Source organism: Mercenaria mercenaria, chromosome 10 (assembly GCF_021730395.1).
Source record: "Mercenaria mercenaria strain notata chromosome 10, MADL_Memer_1, whole genome shotgun sequence".
NCBI lineage: Eukaryota > Metazoa > Mollusca > Bivalvia > Venerida > Veneridae > Mercenaria > Mercenaria mercenaria.
Window position 1 is genome coordinate 52,758,647 of NC_069370.1, and position 16,268 is coordinate 52,774,914.

The 16,268-nt window shown below is 34.2% G+C and overlaps 1 protein-coding gene across 4 annotated transcripts in view; it reads left to right on the forward strand.

Moving 5' to 3' along the window:
• The window catches only part of LOC123561559 (N-chimaerin-like), a 57,202-nt gene extending 45,365 nt beyond the window's left edge, over nucleotides 1–11,837 (forward strand). For all 4 annotated transcript variants that reach the window (XM_045354020.2, XM_045354022.2, XM_045354021.2 and 1 more), the window contains 4 exons: nucleotides 1,540–1,617; nucleotides 2,421–2,558; nucleotides 2,892–2,997; nucleotides 3,342–11,837. In XM_045354020.2, the coding sequence (XP_045209955.2) occupies nucleotides 1,540–1,617; nucleotides 2,421–2,558; nucleotides 2,892–2,997; nucleotides 3,342–3,519 (500 nt within the window). In that variant the 3' untranslated portion in view covers nucleotides 3,520–11,837. The remainder of the gene's footprint in view (nucleotides 1–1,539; nucleotides 1,618–2,420; nucleotides 2,559–2,891; nucleotides 2,998–3,341) is intronic.
• Nucleotides 11,838–16,268: the final 4,431 nt, after the last annotated feature.

Below are 16,268 nucleotides of genomic sequence, written 5' to 3' on the forward strand. Positions count from 1 at the left end.
AGTATCTGTGAACATTAATCTGGATCATGTCCTGAAATGCAAGCACTCTCATTTCATGAATGAAGCTGCTAACCATGAAGTCAGTAAATAAAACTGAAGTGAAAATTAACCATTGTACGGTGTTTAGAAAATATTCTCCTCAAAAGCCAGACTTTGGAAGCTGCATGATATCACTTAATTGATCACTAGAACTATGAGCCAGAATATTTAAAAACATGTTCTTGCAGAACTATTGTTGCTGTGGCATTAAAAAAAAAAAAAAACAACAATAACAGTCATCTGCACTTAGACATGTAAGCACCATCCAAATGATTTCATAGAAATCAGATTACTAGATGAACCTTGTCTAAAATAATTAGCGGCTAATCTGTCAGAAACAGTGGATGGAAGTGGAGGTGATTTTAAAAAAGGAATTCTTAGTTTATCCTCAGTGAGCAGACCTGATGGTAAAATATTCATACAAAAAAATACCAGCCAGGTGGATGTGTTCAGTTTTCTCTGTAGATATGATAATAACAGATCTCTTCGGAGAACATGCTGTATCAGTACAACCTGCAATGCATGCTGGGATTGATACAGGTTATCTGGAGTGTTTTGTTTTTGTTGCATGTAGCACAGGACTACACAAAATTCAGGCAGTGTTGATAATTAGGTTAGGGGCTAGGAGATAAAAGAATTGTCACAATCTATATGACTTCTTGTACTGGATGAGCTTTGCTTGCACTAGACTGAACTGTAAGGTGTATAATCTCGGTCACAGTCACATACAGATATGCACTGCAAATGAAAGGTTGAATTGTTGCATTCTTAAGTTTCTGGATATTTGTCTAGGGACATGCATGATCCATTTGAGATTACTGTGAAGACTATGTCAGTTATTACATGAGTCAGATAAGTAGTGTTTGAATAGATAGGGAGACTGTTAGGTGTAATCACTGCAGTGTATAATTTAAACAGTATTAAACCCTTAAACAGTATTAAACCCAACACAAGAAACAAACAAGAGATGCCTTAAGTAGGTGATGAATACTGTAAGAGTGCCATTGCCTCTGGGTTAGGGTCTTTGCCTGTTGGTAAGGGTCTTTGCCTGTGACTTTGGAGGTACAGACCAGACTTGCATATTGACACATTGTCTTATTATGCTTAACATTTGTGTAAAGTTTCATTGAATATTCTTAAATTGTTAATATGTTATAGCTGAAATATAAAATGTCTTAGATAGATGAACAAACTACAGTGCCATTATGATTCCTATGCCTTTGTTTTGGGGCATAAAAGGTTGGTAAAGCTTGACTTGCCATCAAAATGATTTTATAGTACCCTTGGTACCAAATTGTAACCTTGCTAAGTTTCTATAGTTTTATTGTCATTGAAATTGATCAATGAACTAATTGTATTGTTTTAATCCGTTAACTGTAAGAAACAGAAAAAGTCATTTCTATCAAAAACTACAAATGCCGGAATCTGACTATGTGGCAAAGCAATATTACAAATTGTCAAATGGAAAATATACATAATTATATATATTTTTGTACACAGGTTTAGATGCTGAAGGACTTTACCGTGTAGCTGGTCTACATGATGAGGTGGAGGAAATTAGAATGGCATTTGATAAAGGTAATGTACACATTAGGCACTTAATGTAATACTGTTATACAAATTCTTGCTTTCAGTATGCACAGACAGTGTTTCTCTGTATAACATCAACATTGGCATGGAACTATTGTGATTGATTATAAACAAAGTAGCAGAGGCAACAGTTTCATACTGAGGACATAGTATGCCACTTAGCTATGTTTTTTTGTTTGAGTTAATTGATTTAGCTGGATTTGGATTTTTCAACAGCATTTCAGTTATGTAATGGTGTCTAGATAGCCTGGAATCTGTAACTGAGCTGATTTCTTCTCTGCATGTTACTGACAACTTCCCCATCAAAAGAAAGAAGAGAAACTAAATGATTTCTGACTCACTGTCTTCTGTCAGATTGTCATGGAAAATATCCACTTTGCAAGTCTGCTTGCTAGTGGAATAACTGCAGAAGGTTAGTGGTTCTACCCAGGTGTCTGACCATGCCAGGATTAATGCCCAAAGGTAGGCTTAGTGTCTTCTTCCACCGTAATAAGCTGTAAGGTCGCCATGTGACCTGAATTTGTATTGGAATTTTAAATCCAACAAGAATCAAACAAAAAATCAACAAATTTTATAACTTGTTTCTTTCTGTTTTATGTCACATGAACACAGATTAGATTATGGAATGTTTTTTGATATTTTTTTTTTCATCAGGACCCAACATTCTCACCTAAGCATTATTTTAAACATTAGTTGGCACCTAGATAGAACCACAGGCCTTAATACAATATAAAGAACAGACCTGAGGACTGTGAATTTGTTACTTACCTGTATATTTTGACATGTTTCAGATGGTGAATGTACCAATATAAGCAGTGCGAAGTATGAAGACATCAATACTATAACAAGTGTATTGAAGCTTTACTTCCGATTGTTACCTATACCTCTCGTTACCTTTGATGGTTACAAGAGAATTATAGAGGGCATGAGTAAGTTATATTCTCCACATACACAAGTCCCCAAAATGGAGCACCTGACATTGGGGAATGTGTACAGTTGTTCCATTACAGAGGCATGTCTGTGTAAAGATAGACATCTCTTAATGGAACAGATATGAGGCAGCATTTTAAATAGAAGCATCTCGTACTATTTTCTTATTTTGTTGTTGCGCTTTGAATGTAGAATAAAAAATGTGATAAAATGTTCCTAAATTAAGTTATATTTATTTTTGTGTCTTTTGATACTAAAAGGAAGATTGCATTTTCTCTTTTCTGGTATATCATAATTTAAACTGTTGAATGATATTTTTTTGCTATCCACAGACAAAGAAGAACTGAAGGATAAAGTATTGTTGGTGAGAGAAGGCTTGGCAAAATTACCACCAGCACATTATCAAACCTTGAAATATCTCATTAATCATTTAGTAAGGTGAGTTCTCTCCCCTTATTTACTCTTTCAGTTTTTACTTTTCTTTCAGTGCAGTAAACAGTTGGCAAGCTGAGAACCAGCTAACCTGTTTTGAAAATGTGGCTTTCATCATCAGCTTCACCTAAAGTTGGTTGGTCTGTTGCAAAAAAATTATGGTGTCAACTTTTTCCAAAAATTTGAATGGATTCCAGTGAAAAGGAATTGCAGAGTTATGCCCTTGAACTCTGTAATAAAATGATATCTGACAAAGTGGTACTAGTGAGGTATCAATTACAGCCATTGATAGCTTTATTCATCATTTGTTTTGGTTGTGATAAGCATGTGGATATCATGTTTTATTTCAGGGTGACTGAGCAGAAATCAAAGAACATGATGACATCTGAAAACCTCGCGATAGTTTTCGCTCCAACGTTGATGCGAAGTCCAGACTCGGACCCCATGTTGAGTCTCATGTCCGTTGGTGCGGAACAGAAAAGTGTGGAACTTCTTATCTCTCAGCATAAAGACTTATTCTTGAAATGAATGATTATGGTTTCTTAACAATGGTCTGTTCAACCTTATTTTTTAAATAAACTCGTCCATTTCGACTGAAGGGTTGATGAAGAGGGGTCTACTTTTTACGTCATAGGTGTTTTAAAGGCTATGACAAGTATGTTATGGATTTCTTCTGTTGAAACATTTTTAGATATGAAGGACAAAAAAGTGCACAAAATCTCCTTCATAGGGAAGATTTCATGACATTTCTTACAACTGAGATAATATAGAAATCTATTCAAGTTTTGAACCAGAAGATTAGAAATAGTATGGTATAGTTATTAGCATAGTTGGATATTGAGTGGTAAAGTTTTCCAGCATTATATGTGTTTAAAAGGAAAATGAATGGCAGTTAATGAAGTACATGTATCAAAATGAATTATTCTCATTGTAGCAAAAGTTAGTTATTTATGTACATATTGATAACGGTAGCATTCTTAACATCCTGATGTTTGAATCATGGCAATGACGTATTTTTGTGTACAAAAAATTAAACGTGAAGTTATGTCATATTTTTGTGTACATAAATGTAAACAAGTGAAGGGTAATGCATATATGCAATCATTACCGGGCAGTATTTAAATCCCTAGCATTTCAGGAATTGTTCTTCCGCATAATGGTGTATGTTTTATGTCTGTACCATTAGTATAATGTAGTAAAAAGGCATTAGAAGGAATTGTTAGGAAGATAATGAAGGGGGCATCCTAGGCTGTGTGGTGAAGGTCGCTGACTTACCCCTCACCTCTGTTGGCTCAAGCCCCTCATTGGTTGTCATGTGAGAAGGTCAACCAGCTTGTCATTCAGTGGTTTTACCCTGATGTCCTTCTATGCCTGAGATAGTGCCCAAATTGACAACTGGGGTCTTCTTTCAACATAAAAGCTGGAAAAGTCACACTAAGATCACTGTTGATGTACCTTAAATCCAAACAAAACAAATAAACTATCCTTTGTGTTCTTTCTGCTCCAAATTGGATCTTTTCCATGTGTTACTCCTTTTCATAGTAAGGCTTAGGATTTAAAAAAGATTTATTTGCAATTTTGCTCACTTTCAAAAGGAAACTGAGAATAAACTTCATTATACCTCATGTATTTGAAAATTGCTTTTCCCCATATTTATGAATTCTCAACCTGTCTATACATGCCTAGAATTTGTATGTGAAGCACCAAAGTCCACTAACAATATATAACAAATGGCATATTTTGTGTTCTTGCTTTTTGGAGAATACATATTTATTGACCGTTTTATTCATTATTTTATGGATTTGCATACCCATATTGAATTTTAAGACTGCCATGTTTTCCATTACGAGTTTATTTAACTTTTTTAACCTACATTATTTCAGCCAAATATTAGAAAATGTAAGTGTTATTCATTGACAAGTCTGCTAATATGTTATCAGGTGGTGGCTTGGTTATATAAGTAAATTTGGAAACCAGTCTCGAAACTAACATTTGATTGGATGTTATAGATCCAAGTCTTGATATTGACCAATGAAATGCTTTCATTCTGAGACTTGTCAACAAAAGATATGTAACATTGGAATTAGGCTTTGAAATTTTTATGAAACCATTTTGTCAAATGTTCCTTTAACATTAGTCATTGCTGGAGTAGTTAGACCTTGCTTTCTATATTAAGTGAAAAAATTAGCATCTATTTCTGAAAAAGATTAGTTACTAACTTGTTTGTGATATTTCTTCAAATAATTTATACTTCCACTTAAAAGTTTATGCTAAACAAGTTTGTTCCATATCATAATGAAAAGGATTATTAGATAGGTCTTAGGTTAGATTTATTTTTTTTGCAAATGAAGAGGCCTGGTTAGAAAGGAAGCTGTTTTCAATCCCATGGCTTCTTGTAGCAGCTTACCTTTCTCAAGAGTCTATTTCAGTGAAATATTAATCATCAGGCATACATGAGGATGGTCTGTATTTATGTTTTACATGTTGATATTTCTTCAGACATATCTAGCAAGAATATGATTTCATTGTTGTAAATAACTTTCAACTTCTGTATAGTATGTCATTGAGTAACCACTTCTTTCTGAGATAATATGTGTTTTGGTAGGAGATATTGTGTTGCAAAAAGGGGATGCAAGCAAGAACTGGTTAAAAATTTCTCTCATATCATACTGCAGTAAATTTTCAGCATGTTCAGTTGTGGACAAATTTAGGATGATTTAGGCCATTTGTTAACCATGCCCAAAGTACTGTTTAAAGAAGCAAACAACAGAACTCTAAATTAAAGTTGTCATCATCATTTCTTTCTTTAAGAGGGTCATTTTGGCCAAGTGGTGAAGGGCACTGATTTCAAACCTCTGCAGGTTGCAGCCCTGATTAATCCATCATGTCAGGAAGCCATCCAACTGGCTGTTACCCAGGTGCTCACTTGTGCCTGAAATGATGCCCAGGGCGATACCTAGTGTCATCCTCCACCATTAAAGGTGGAAAGTTGCCATAGAACCAAAATTCTGCCAGCGAGACTACAAGCAAACAAAAAATATCTTTTGTATATTTCAATTATGGCATGGCACAATATCAATTAATATGATTATGGAGAGATTTTATATAAAACTATAATTATCTCTTTAAAACCCCAGTATAATAGGTTCATACTGTAGCATGCTAACACACAAATTGATATTTTAATACATATTTTTTTTTTTAATATTTATGAAATAAAGCTATAGGAATTCATTTTATGCCATGATATTTTGCAGATGAGATGAAACAAACATTAACTAGTTTTCTTGCTTGTCCACATCTCTTTACTTTTATTTGTGTAAAAATAGTGATCTGTTCTTGTGCAATATTTTCTAGTATTTTTCTTCCATATTTTTTTATGTTCTGCTGATCAAGTTCTAAGTGCTGATTTGTATTGGGTTGGAACAAAAACCCCATCATCTGATTGGTTGTTTATGACCACAAATTTAAAATTGACCAATGGCAATGGTGCAGTCTGGGACTGGTCTCCAAACTACAGTTTATAATCTTTGGTTATTACTAGCGACTTTTAAAAAAATATCTGTGCATTTTGTGTTATAGGAATTAAACGTTTTGCCACTAAACATATCTTTACACACTTTGAAAGCTTTTTAATGCATTTCAGTGGTAACTGAAGAAATTGCAAAGCTTCTAAGGGGAAAGTTTTTAGTTCAGCTTTGTAATAAATTGATGTGTTCTGTTTAGACCACAAAGTTTTGTTAATTTCTGAAACATGTAAATGGAAACCTTAGTTTAGTTTTAGTCAGCTTCTGATTTGAGCATATAAACAACTAGTCAGAGCCTGGGGTTATAAAACTGTATTTGGGACCAGTCTAAAATCTCTAGCTTCTGAGCACAATTTTAAAATGGACAGTTAGCAAGGCTTGCATTATAAGGCTGTTTTCAATTTCAGCTTTTATTACATCAAGGCCCAGGATTTTATTTTATGCAGTTTTTCAAACTTTATTTGAGCCACGCCATGAGAAAACCAACATAGTGGCTTTGCGACCAGCATGGATCCAGACCAGCCTGCGCATCTGCGCAGTCTAGTCAAGATCCATGCTGTTCGCTTTCAAAGCCTATTGTAATTAGAGAAACTGTTAGCGAACAGCATGGATCCTGACCAGACTGCACTGATGCGCAGGCTTGTCTGGATCCATGCAGGTCGCAAAGTCACTATGTTGGTTTTCACATGGCGCGGCTCATTTTTCTAATTTGTATGTTTCAGTTCATCTTTCTCATTCTGGTTGATTTTAGTTGTAATTTTTGTTTGTTCTTTGTTTTCCTTGACTGTTACATTTGTTAAGTTATACTTTCCATTTTAATTTTGTTTCTTTATATTATAATCCATATCATCTAACTTGAAAGATTATGTGGCACCTGATTTATTGTTTGGAACATTTTTTTTGTGTGTTCTAAGCATCTAAACTACAAACAACAATTTTATTGAGCTGTAAAGTCACAGTTTCGAATATATTATTTTTAAGCATAATGTGGTCTTTTTGACAATCTTAATATTATTTCAACTTCTTGATTTATCAATGTTTTTTTTTTTTTAAAAAAAGGAAATTACCTGACAATTAAATGAACAAGGAATGAATACTGGGAACTTATGTATTGCTTTAGAGGTCATACATTTCAAGGTCATTATTTGTTTGTTTGATGCTTTATTAAGCATGAATTAAGTGACTTTTTATATTTATTCATTGCAAGTTTATACAAATCTGCTACTCTTCAGTCTTATACCTTTAGAACCTAAGTCACTAACTCAGGAATCAGAAAGAACCAAGACTTTCAGTAGGTGCACATAACATGCCATTCTACATTAATAGCTGCTTCTATAGAAGTTTTCTTAAAATTAGAATATAATACTACATGTACATTAGACAATGCTAAAAATGTCAAAAAAGAGCAAAGAATCTGCACATCCTGTTATATAAATGCTGTCCTACTGTAGGTTCCTGTAGATCTAGGTTTTTCTTTTTACCTGCACTTCATAGATATTCTGCCTACCTACAAGGCCACCGTGTTAAGGCATGTAAAATGAATAGAGTCTTTGTTGATGCATAGAAGCTTTCTTTAGAATACATAGAATATAATACTACATCAGACAATGTGTGTTGCTATCTACACACAACTTGCTACTTTATTGTAAAATGGGCATTCTTATTCGACTACATGCAATGTATTAGTTTTACCTTTTAATTTTGTTGCTATGCACTTAGCTATTACCAATATATTCCATTTTTAGCTCATCTGATTTTTTGAAAAAAAATGATGAGTTATTGTCATCACTTGAGCGGTTGTCGGCGTCGGCGTCTGCGTCGGCGTTGCCTGGTTAAGTTTTATGTTTAGGTCAGCTTTTCTCCTAAACTATCAAAGCTATTGCTTTGAAACTTGGAATACTTGTTCACCATCATAAGCTGACCCTGTATAGCAAGAAACATAACTCCATGTTGCTTTTTGCAAGATTTATGGCCCCTTTTGTACTTAGAAAATATCAGATTTCTTGGTTAAGTTTTATGTTTAGGTCAACTTATCTCCTAAACTATCAAAGCTTTTGCTTTGAAACTTGGAATACTTGTTCACCATCATAAGCAGACCCTGTACATCAAGAAACATAACTCCATCTTGCTTTTTGCAAGAATTATTGCCCCTTTTGGACTTAGAAAATCAGTTTTCTTGGTTAAGTTTTATGTTTAGGTCAGCTTTTATCCTAAACTATCAAAGGTATTCCTTTAAAACTTGCAACACTTGTTCACCATCATAAGCTGACCCTGTACAGCAAGAAACATAACTCCATCCTGCTTTTTGCAAGATTTATGGCCCCTTTTGGACTTAGAAAATATCAGATTTCTTGGTTAAGTTTTATGTTTAGGTCAACTTTTTCTCTTAAACTATCAAAGCTATTGCTTTAAAACTTGCAACTCTTGTTCACCATCATAAGCTGACCCTGTACAGCAAGCAACATAACTCCATCCTGCTTTTTGCAATAATTATTGCCCCTTTTGGACATAGAAAAATCATTTTCTTGGTTGAATATTATGTTTAAGTCAACTTTTCTCATAAACTATCAAAGCTATTGCTTTAAAACTTGCAACAGTTTTTCACCATCATAAGTGGACACTGTACATCAAGAAACATAACTCTATCCTGCTTTTTGCAAGAGTGATGGCCCTTTTTAGACTTAAAAAATCATGGGTAGGACAATATTTCTATTATACAAAAAAAATCAGATGAGCGTCAGCATCCGCAAGGCGGTGCTCTTGTTTATATTTTGATATGACCAAACATCTTTTTTTTTTTCATATTAACACGGAGAAAGTAGCATTATTTTCTGAAATAAATTTGATTTATAATAAATTTATAATTCAGCGTCGGGTATTCTAAGGTATTTTTTTCAAAAATGAAAGTAGAAAACAAAATATGAGTATGCTGCAGTTTGCTTAGAATGGTCCGTGTGCCAGATTGTTTGTAAAAACATTCTGTTTTGTGGTGACAGTTTTCATGTGTACATCACAGGTGTTAGATAGATTTTAGGGGTGTTTTTTTTAGAAATGAAATTTTGAAGGAATGGTGCTTTATGATACAGTGTGTTATATAAGTATTCAATTACTTATTGCAGAAGAAGTGCTTAACTAATATAAATTATTTACATTGCATTACTAACCAGCTTTCAAGGAAGAGGGATTTTGTTATATGTATAGTAAAAAATCAAAATGCAAACAGTTTTATCTTGGTAATAATGCATTCCAGACAACCTGTATTTTCAAGATTTTTTCCTTGAATAATTACTTTAACAGAAATGGTCCCGAAAAGGGTTGCCTTTCTGTAATTTCACATTTTCAATTATCTGTCAAAGTTTAGTTTTTTAAAACTGAAGGGAAACAACTCTGTCAGACTTAATTTATTTTCCTACATTATTTGTGTGACCAGTATAAAGGACCACAGTTTTTCCATCTTATATTGTTTCATTTTATTTTGTCATAGAAATTTGCATTAAGCCCATGTTTTTTATGAAAATATATCTTTTCCAGGAATATTTCACATAAAAAAATGGAAATTTATGTCACAGTTCATTATAATATCATGAAAAATTTCGCTGTAAAGATTTGATGTACATACACGAAGATAAAACATTAGACAGGACTAAAGTGCATTTTTTTCTGTCTGTTTTTTTGTTTGTTTTTTTTTTTTACAAAATTTATGAATTTGATAGGGGTAAAATTTCGTAGTTTCGACAAAAGTTGCTTTTAGTATGGACATGAATTCATCAGTAAATATGAATGTGAATTGTATTAGTTTGTGTGGATTTAACCCTAACCATGCTTGACACGATCGATTCTGCCTTTGTGACCAGTGCAGATCATGATCAGCCTTGCATGTCCATACAGTCTGATCATGGTCTGCACTGTTTTGCCATTCAGTCAGTATCTTTTTGGTAAGCACTCCTTTTAACAGTTAATAGTACTATCCAAATTGAAAGATGGACAGGTTCATTATAGAAATTTAGCTGTGCAAGGGTAAATTTCGTTGATTGATGCAACCACAAAATCCAGGAAAGTTTAACTACCAAAAATAATAATGATTTCATGGCACATAAATTAACAACCTAAAAAAACATTGACGCAAGGCTGACTAAAGGGAAGTTACTCTAATTGAGAATAAAGTTACAGAGAAATAGACATTTTAAAGAGAGAGATTATTTCTTGACTATTTGATAATGTACATTTAATCCTGTTAGTTTAAGATTTATTTTTTTATACAATATTCTGGATTGCCAATTTAAAACAATGGTGACAGCCTTTAGCAGACACTTTAATATTATGTTTATTCTGATTACAGAGAGGAGAAAATGTCAGAATTATACTGTACATTCAGTAGTTTTGTATATGATAATTATGGTAAGCTTGCTTGTTAATTATGCTTATTGTTTGTTGTTAATGTAGCAATAATTCCATTTGGTTTCATAGTATTATACATGTATATCTTAATTGTGTAACATAACAAGTTATCATTTGATAATGTAAACACTGTGTATGTTAATGAGAAATAATGTGAACATCATGTCACATTTATTATAAATATCATGGTCATTGCATATATACCTCTTTTTGGCATCATTCATTATTTAATTTCATTTTGTCTTCTGTTTTCAGTAACAGGTTCATTGTATTTGGTAGTTGAATGATTTAAATTGTGTTTATTTCTGATTTAAAAAAGAAATCTGAACCAAAGGTCAAGGATGAGCAATTGCGACTGTACTGTGTCTGTCATTTGCGCCTTTTAGGAGCTTCCAGAGTGAAAAAAAAATGTAGACATCTTTTTAAATCTTCCTAAGAAAGGAAAAAACTCTGTAAATAGCATTTTCCCAAGAACTGCTTCATTTCTTGACAGAAAAATTAGTAAGAGACATATAAAAAGGAAAATTTTCTGGCAGTTATTTTACATTTATAGAAACATAAAGTTAACTTTCCAGAAAACTTCGCTGCCAGGAATTGTAAAGTAATCCTTTGGAATGAAATGTCAAATCCAAAACCCATAGCTCAATAGGGAGAATGCAGATCTATGTATCACCAGAGTTTAAAGATATAAAACTTGAAGGATGTTCACCAGACTTTGACAAAAGCAAGGTCTGTAGGTTAAGGTTCTTTCTCAGGTGAGCAGGTTATGTCCATTTAAGCCTCTTATTAAAAGAATTGAGTTTTTAAGATAATTAAAATCGAACAAAATACAATTACTGCAACTGAATTGTTGACATATATATGATGCATAGATATTGTACTTATTTTGATTTTGAAATAAATTTGTTTTATATAAAAGTTTCTTTTTGTCTTTCTTTTTTTATGCCCCCAAAGGGAGGCATATTAGTTTTCAACTGTCCATCCGTTCGTTAGTTCGTCACAACGTTAACTTTTTGCATGAAGGCACTTTACTTGTGAACCACTGAACCCAGGACCTTCAAACTTCACATGCTGATATGATAGTACTTATTGAGTACACGACCCCTACTGACTTTGGGGTCACCAGGTCAAAGGTCCAGGACCTTCAAACTTCACATGCTGATAGTACGTATTGAGTACACGACCCTTACTGACTTTGGGGTCACCAGGTCAAAGGTCAAGGTCACAGGGGCCAATGTTAACTTTTTCCATGAAGGCATTTTACTCGCGAACCACTGCACCCAGGACCTTCAAACTTCACATGCTGATAGTACTTATTGAGTACACGACCCTTACTGACTTTGGGGTCACCAGGTCAAAGATCAAGGTCACAGGGGCCAATGTTAACTTTTTGCATGAAGGCACTTTACTCGCAAACCACTGCACCCAGGACCTTCAAACTTCACATGCTAATAGTACTTACTGAGTACACGACCCCTATTGACTTTTCTGGACAATAATTTGAGAACGCTTGGGCCAAGGGTCATGAAAGATGATACAGAGGTTCATCATGACCAGCAGATGATCCCTATTGATTTTGAGGTCAACAGGTCAAAAGTCAAGGCGCTGCGGGGGCATTTGTCACCATTAGTGACAGCTCTTGTTCATTAATTGTGGCTCATTTTCTGTTCAGATTGTCAGGAATCAACAGATTGTAAGCATTACCTACAATCTTTTTTTAGCTTTCCTGTCACGTAGTGACAGGATGAGCTTTTGTAATCGTCCGTCCGTCATCCATCCGTCCACAATTTCTTGTGAACACGATAGAGACCGTATTTTGCAATCAATTTTAATCAAACTTGCACACAACTTGTATTGGCATAATATCTCGGTTCCTTTCGAAAACTGGCCAGATCCCATCATGGGTTCCAGAGTTATGGCCCTTTAAAGGGCCTGTGAACATGATAGAGACCACATTTTGCAATTGATTTTAATAAAACTTGCACAATACTTGTATTGGCATAATATCTCTATTCCTTTTGAAAACTGGCCAGATCCAATCATGGGTTCCAGAGTTATGGCACCTTAAAGGGCCAAAATTTGCTATTTTGGCTTTTGCAGCCATATAAACACTTTATTTATGGTTGTATTTGATACAAACTTGCAAGATATCTTTAACAACAACAGATGATGAATCCGTCAGATCCAGTCATAGGTTCCGGACTTACGGCCCCTAATTGACCCCTGAAAGAGCCAAAATTTGTTATTTTTTACCTTGTGAACACAATAGAAGTGACATTTTACATTTGATTTTAACCACACTTACACACAACTTAAGTCACAATAAGATCTCGGTTCCTTTCAAAAACTGGCTAGATTCCATCATTTTCTATTTTGACCCTTTCAGCCATATAGAGGTTTCATTTATGCTTTGATTTGATACAAACTTGCAAAAAACGTTTATTTTGATGATCTCTAGGTCAAGTTTGCAACTGGATCATATGGGGTAAAAAACTAGGTCACAAGGTCAAATCAAAGGAAAAGCTTGTTAACACACTAGAGGCCACATTTATGATTCTATCTTCATGAAACTTAGTCAGAATGTTTATCTTGACGATTCCTATGCAAAGTTCAAAACCGGGTCATATGGGGGTAAAAAAACTAAGTCATCTGGTCAAATAAAAGGAAAAGCTTGTTAACACACTTGAGGCCACATTTATGACCATATCTTCATCAAACTTGGTAAGAATGTTTATCTTGATTCCTAGGCCAAGTTCTAAACTTGGTCATGTGGGGTCAACAACTAGGTCACCCACTCAGATCAAAAGAAAAGCTTGTTAGCACTCTAGAGGCCATATTTATGACACTATCTTCATCAAACATAGTAAGAATGTTAATCTTGATGACTCATAGCCCAAGTTCGAAACTGGGTTATGTGGGGTCAAAAGCTAGGTCACCACTCAAATCAACAGAAAAACTTGTTATCACTCTAGAGGCCATGTTTATGACTCTATCTTCAAGAAACTTGATCAGAATGTTTATCTTGATGATTCCAAGGCCAAGTTTAACAGATGAGCGATATAAGGTATCATGACCGTCTTGTTCAGTATGTGCACAAGATGCAAGACAGGTTATAAATGCCATTGGCACCAGATTGTACATACAGTTTACATCTTGAAGGACATACAGCCCTTCCAACTCTCTATCTCCGGACATCCCACCATCAACTTAGCTATTCCATCAACTAAGCTGTTTTAGGCAAATGGCAGTATATGATTTCATAGATTTTTGCCACGCTGCCCTGTGTACTCCACTCCTACAATTTTCATACAATACAAATGGAACTTGGTATATATCTTAAATATGAAGTGGACATGTGCATGTATCATGTCTAGGTTACTATCCTGCCGTTGTCCACACCACTAGTATCTCTAAAACCATTTGGTGCATGTTAATGAAACTTGGCCTAGATGTTCCTTGGATGGTTTTCTATCATAATAGTTTAAAAAGTTATATTTCATGCAAAACTCTGGTTTCTATGGCAATGGAAAAGAAAAACTTAATAAATCTTCTCCTAAACCACTTCATCGATTTCAAAATAATTTGACAGAAATGTTTCTTGGGTGATTCTCTACAAAGACATTTCAAATTATTACTCCTATACATAAAAAGAACTTGGTTGCTAGAGGTCAATTTTCACTATGTATGTAGTGGGAACTTCGAAAATATTTTAAACTATTTTCCAGATTTCCAGATTTTGTAATAATTTCCTTGTTTGACCTTCTTACCATGATAGTTCAAATTTTTCAATTCCTCAAAACAAAAAACAACGAAAAAACGTGGGTGTGTGATACTTTTTCCTGTTATGTATATAGTGGGAACTTTAAAAGTCGTCTTGTCAGAAACTATTGGTCCGAGTGTAAAGATAAAGAGTATAAAGTAATTTCACAAAAGTGTCCCATGGGTGACCCACAACCAAGATTGTTGAAGTTATTATTATTTGTCAAAAAACATGGGCATCAGAGGACTCGGCCGTTTTCCCGTATATTTGTGTAACGGGAAATTAAAAAAAAAATCTAGTCAGAAACAGCTTGTCTTATTTTGAAATCATCTCACCCGAATTAATGTTCACTGAATGACCCTTTATCAAGATTGTTATTCCGATTTCCTCAAAATGTGACCACCAGAACTAAAACTGCAAAAATATTTCTTCAAACAGCATCTCCTCTTAAACGGCTGACACTCATGGCAGTTTTCATTGCTAGCCTTATTTTGAAGTAATTTCAGCAAAGTGCTGTTTGGGAGACCCTTTGCTACCAAGACTGTTCAAATTATTCCTATTTTTCAAAAACGTGGCATCTAGAGGGCATGGTCATTTTTGGCTGCGGGTTTATCCCGCGACCAAAGTTAAGTGTATTTCTGACAATCATGTAGCATCTTTATTTGATTCCAAATCACATCCAAAGGGATTTGTTCATGTGCTACACAAAGTAGTCCCATTTATGAACAATGCGGATGAATTATCAATGATCAAGCAGTTCTTATTCATCCTCTATCCATTCACACTGGCCGTTTAGATTATATAAGATCTGTCAATGATTAGGTATTCCAGCCCATGGTTACATCACTGACTCCCAGCTGTTCATGTAAGGTCAGGCAGAGTTTATCTTAGATATGAGGCACATTAGTATTTGTTTCTTATACTTGTATATTTATAGATTGACATTTAAAATGAAAATAACTCTAGCAAAACCCGCAACCACCAGACATCTGAAGGCTTTGATTGCCTATAGTGGGAACTTAAAAAATCTTCATAAAGAAAATGCGTGTACGATTTTATAACAATTTTACAGAAATGTTCTTACAAAGAAAGTTCAAACCTTGCCAATTCATAAAACCTAAAAAACATCGTAGGTATGTGGTAATTTTCCCCTATATGTATACAGGGAAAGTTTTAAAAGTCGTCTTGTCAGAAACTGTCAATTTCAAATGAAACTTGGTACACAATGTCAACATGAAATTGTCATGCGCATATTGTTTGGACATTAATATCTGATTCTGTTTTGAGTTGTGACCGTTTTGGTCTTAACCATATTACTGCTAGATCAGAACTCCCACAGTTTCTATCCAATGTAAATGAGACTTGGTATACACCATAAACTTTGAATGAAATGGTCTTTTATTGATTGCTATTTTTTAAATTTTGCCCCTGTTTGACTTTGTCATATTACAGCTACATCTGTATTTAACATTTATTGAGAATTAGCGGCTCAATGGTCGGCAAAAACTTAATTAACATCCAGGAATAATTAATGAAGTTTACAAGATCTAAAACTTAATTTCGACGTCCAAATTTTAAGGTTTAATTTCAAC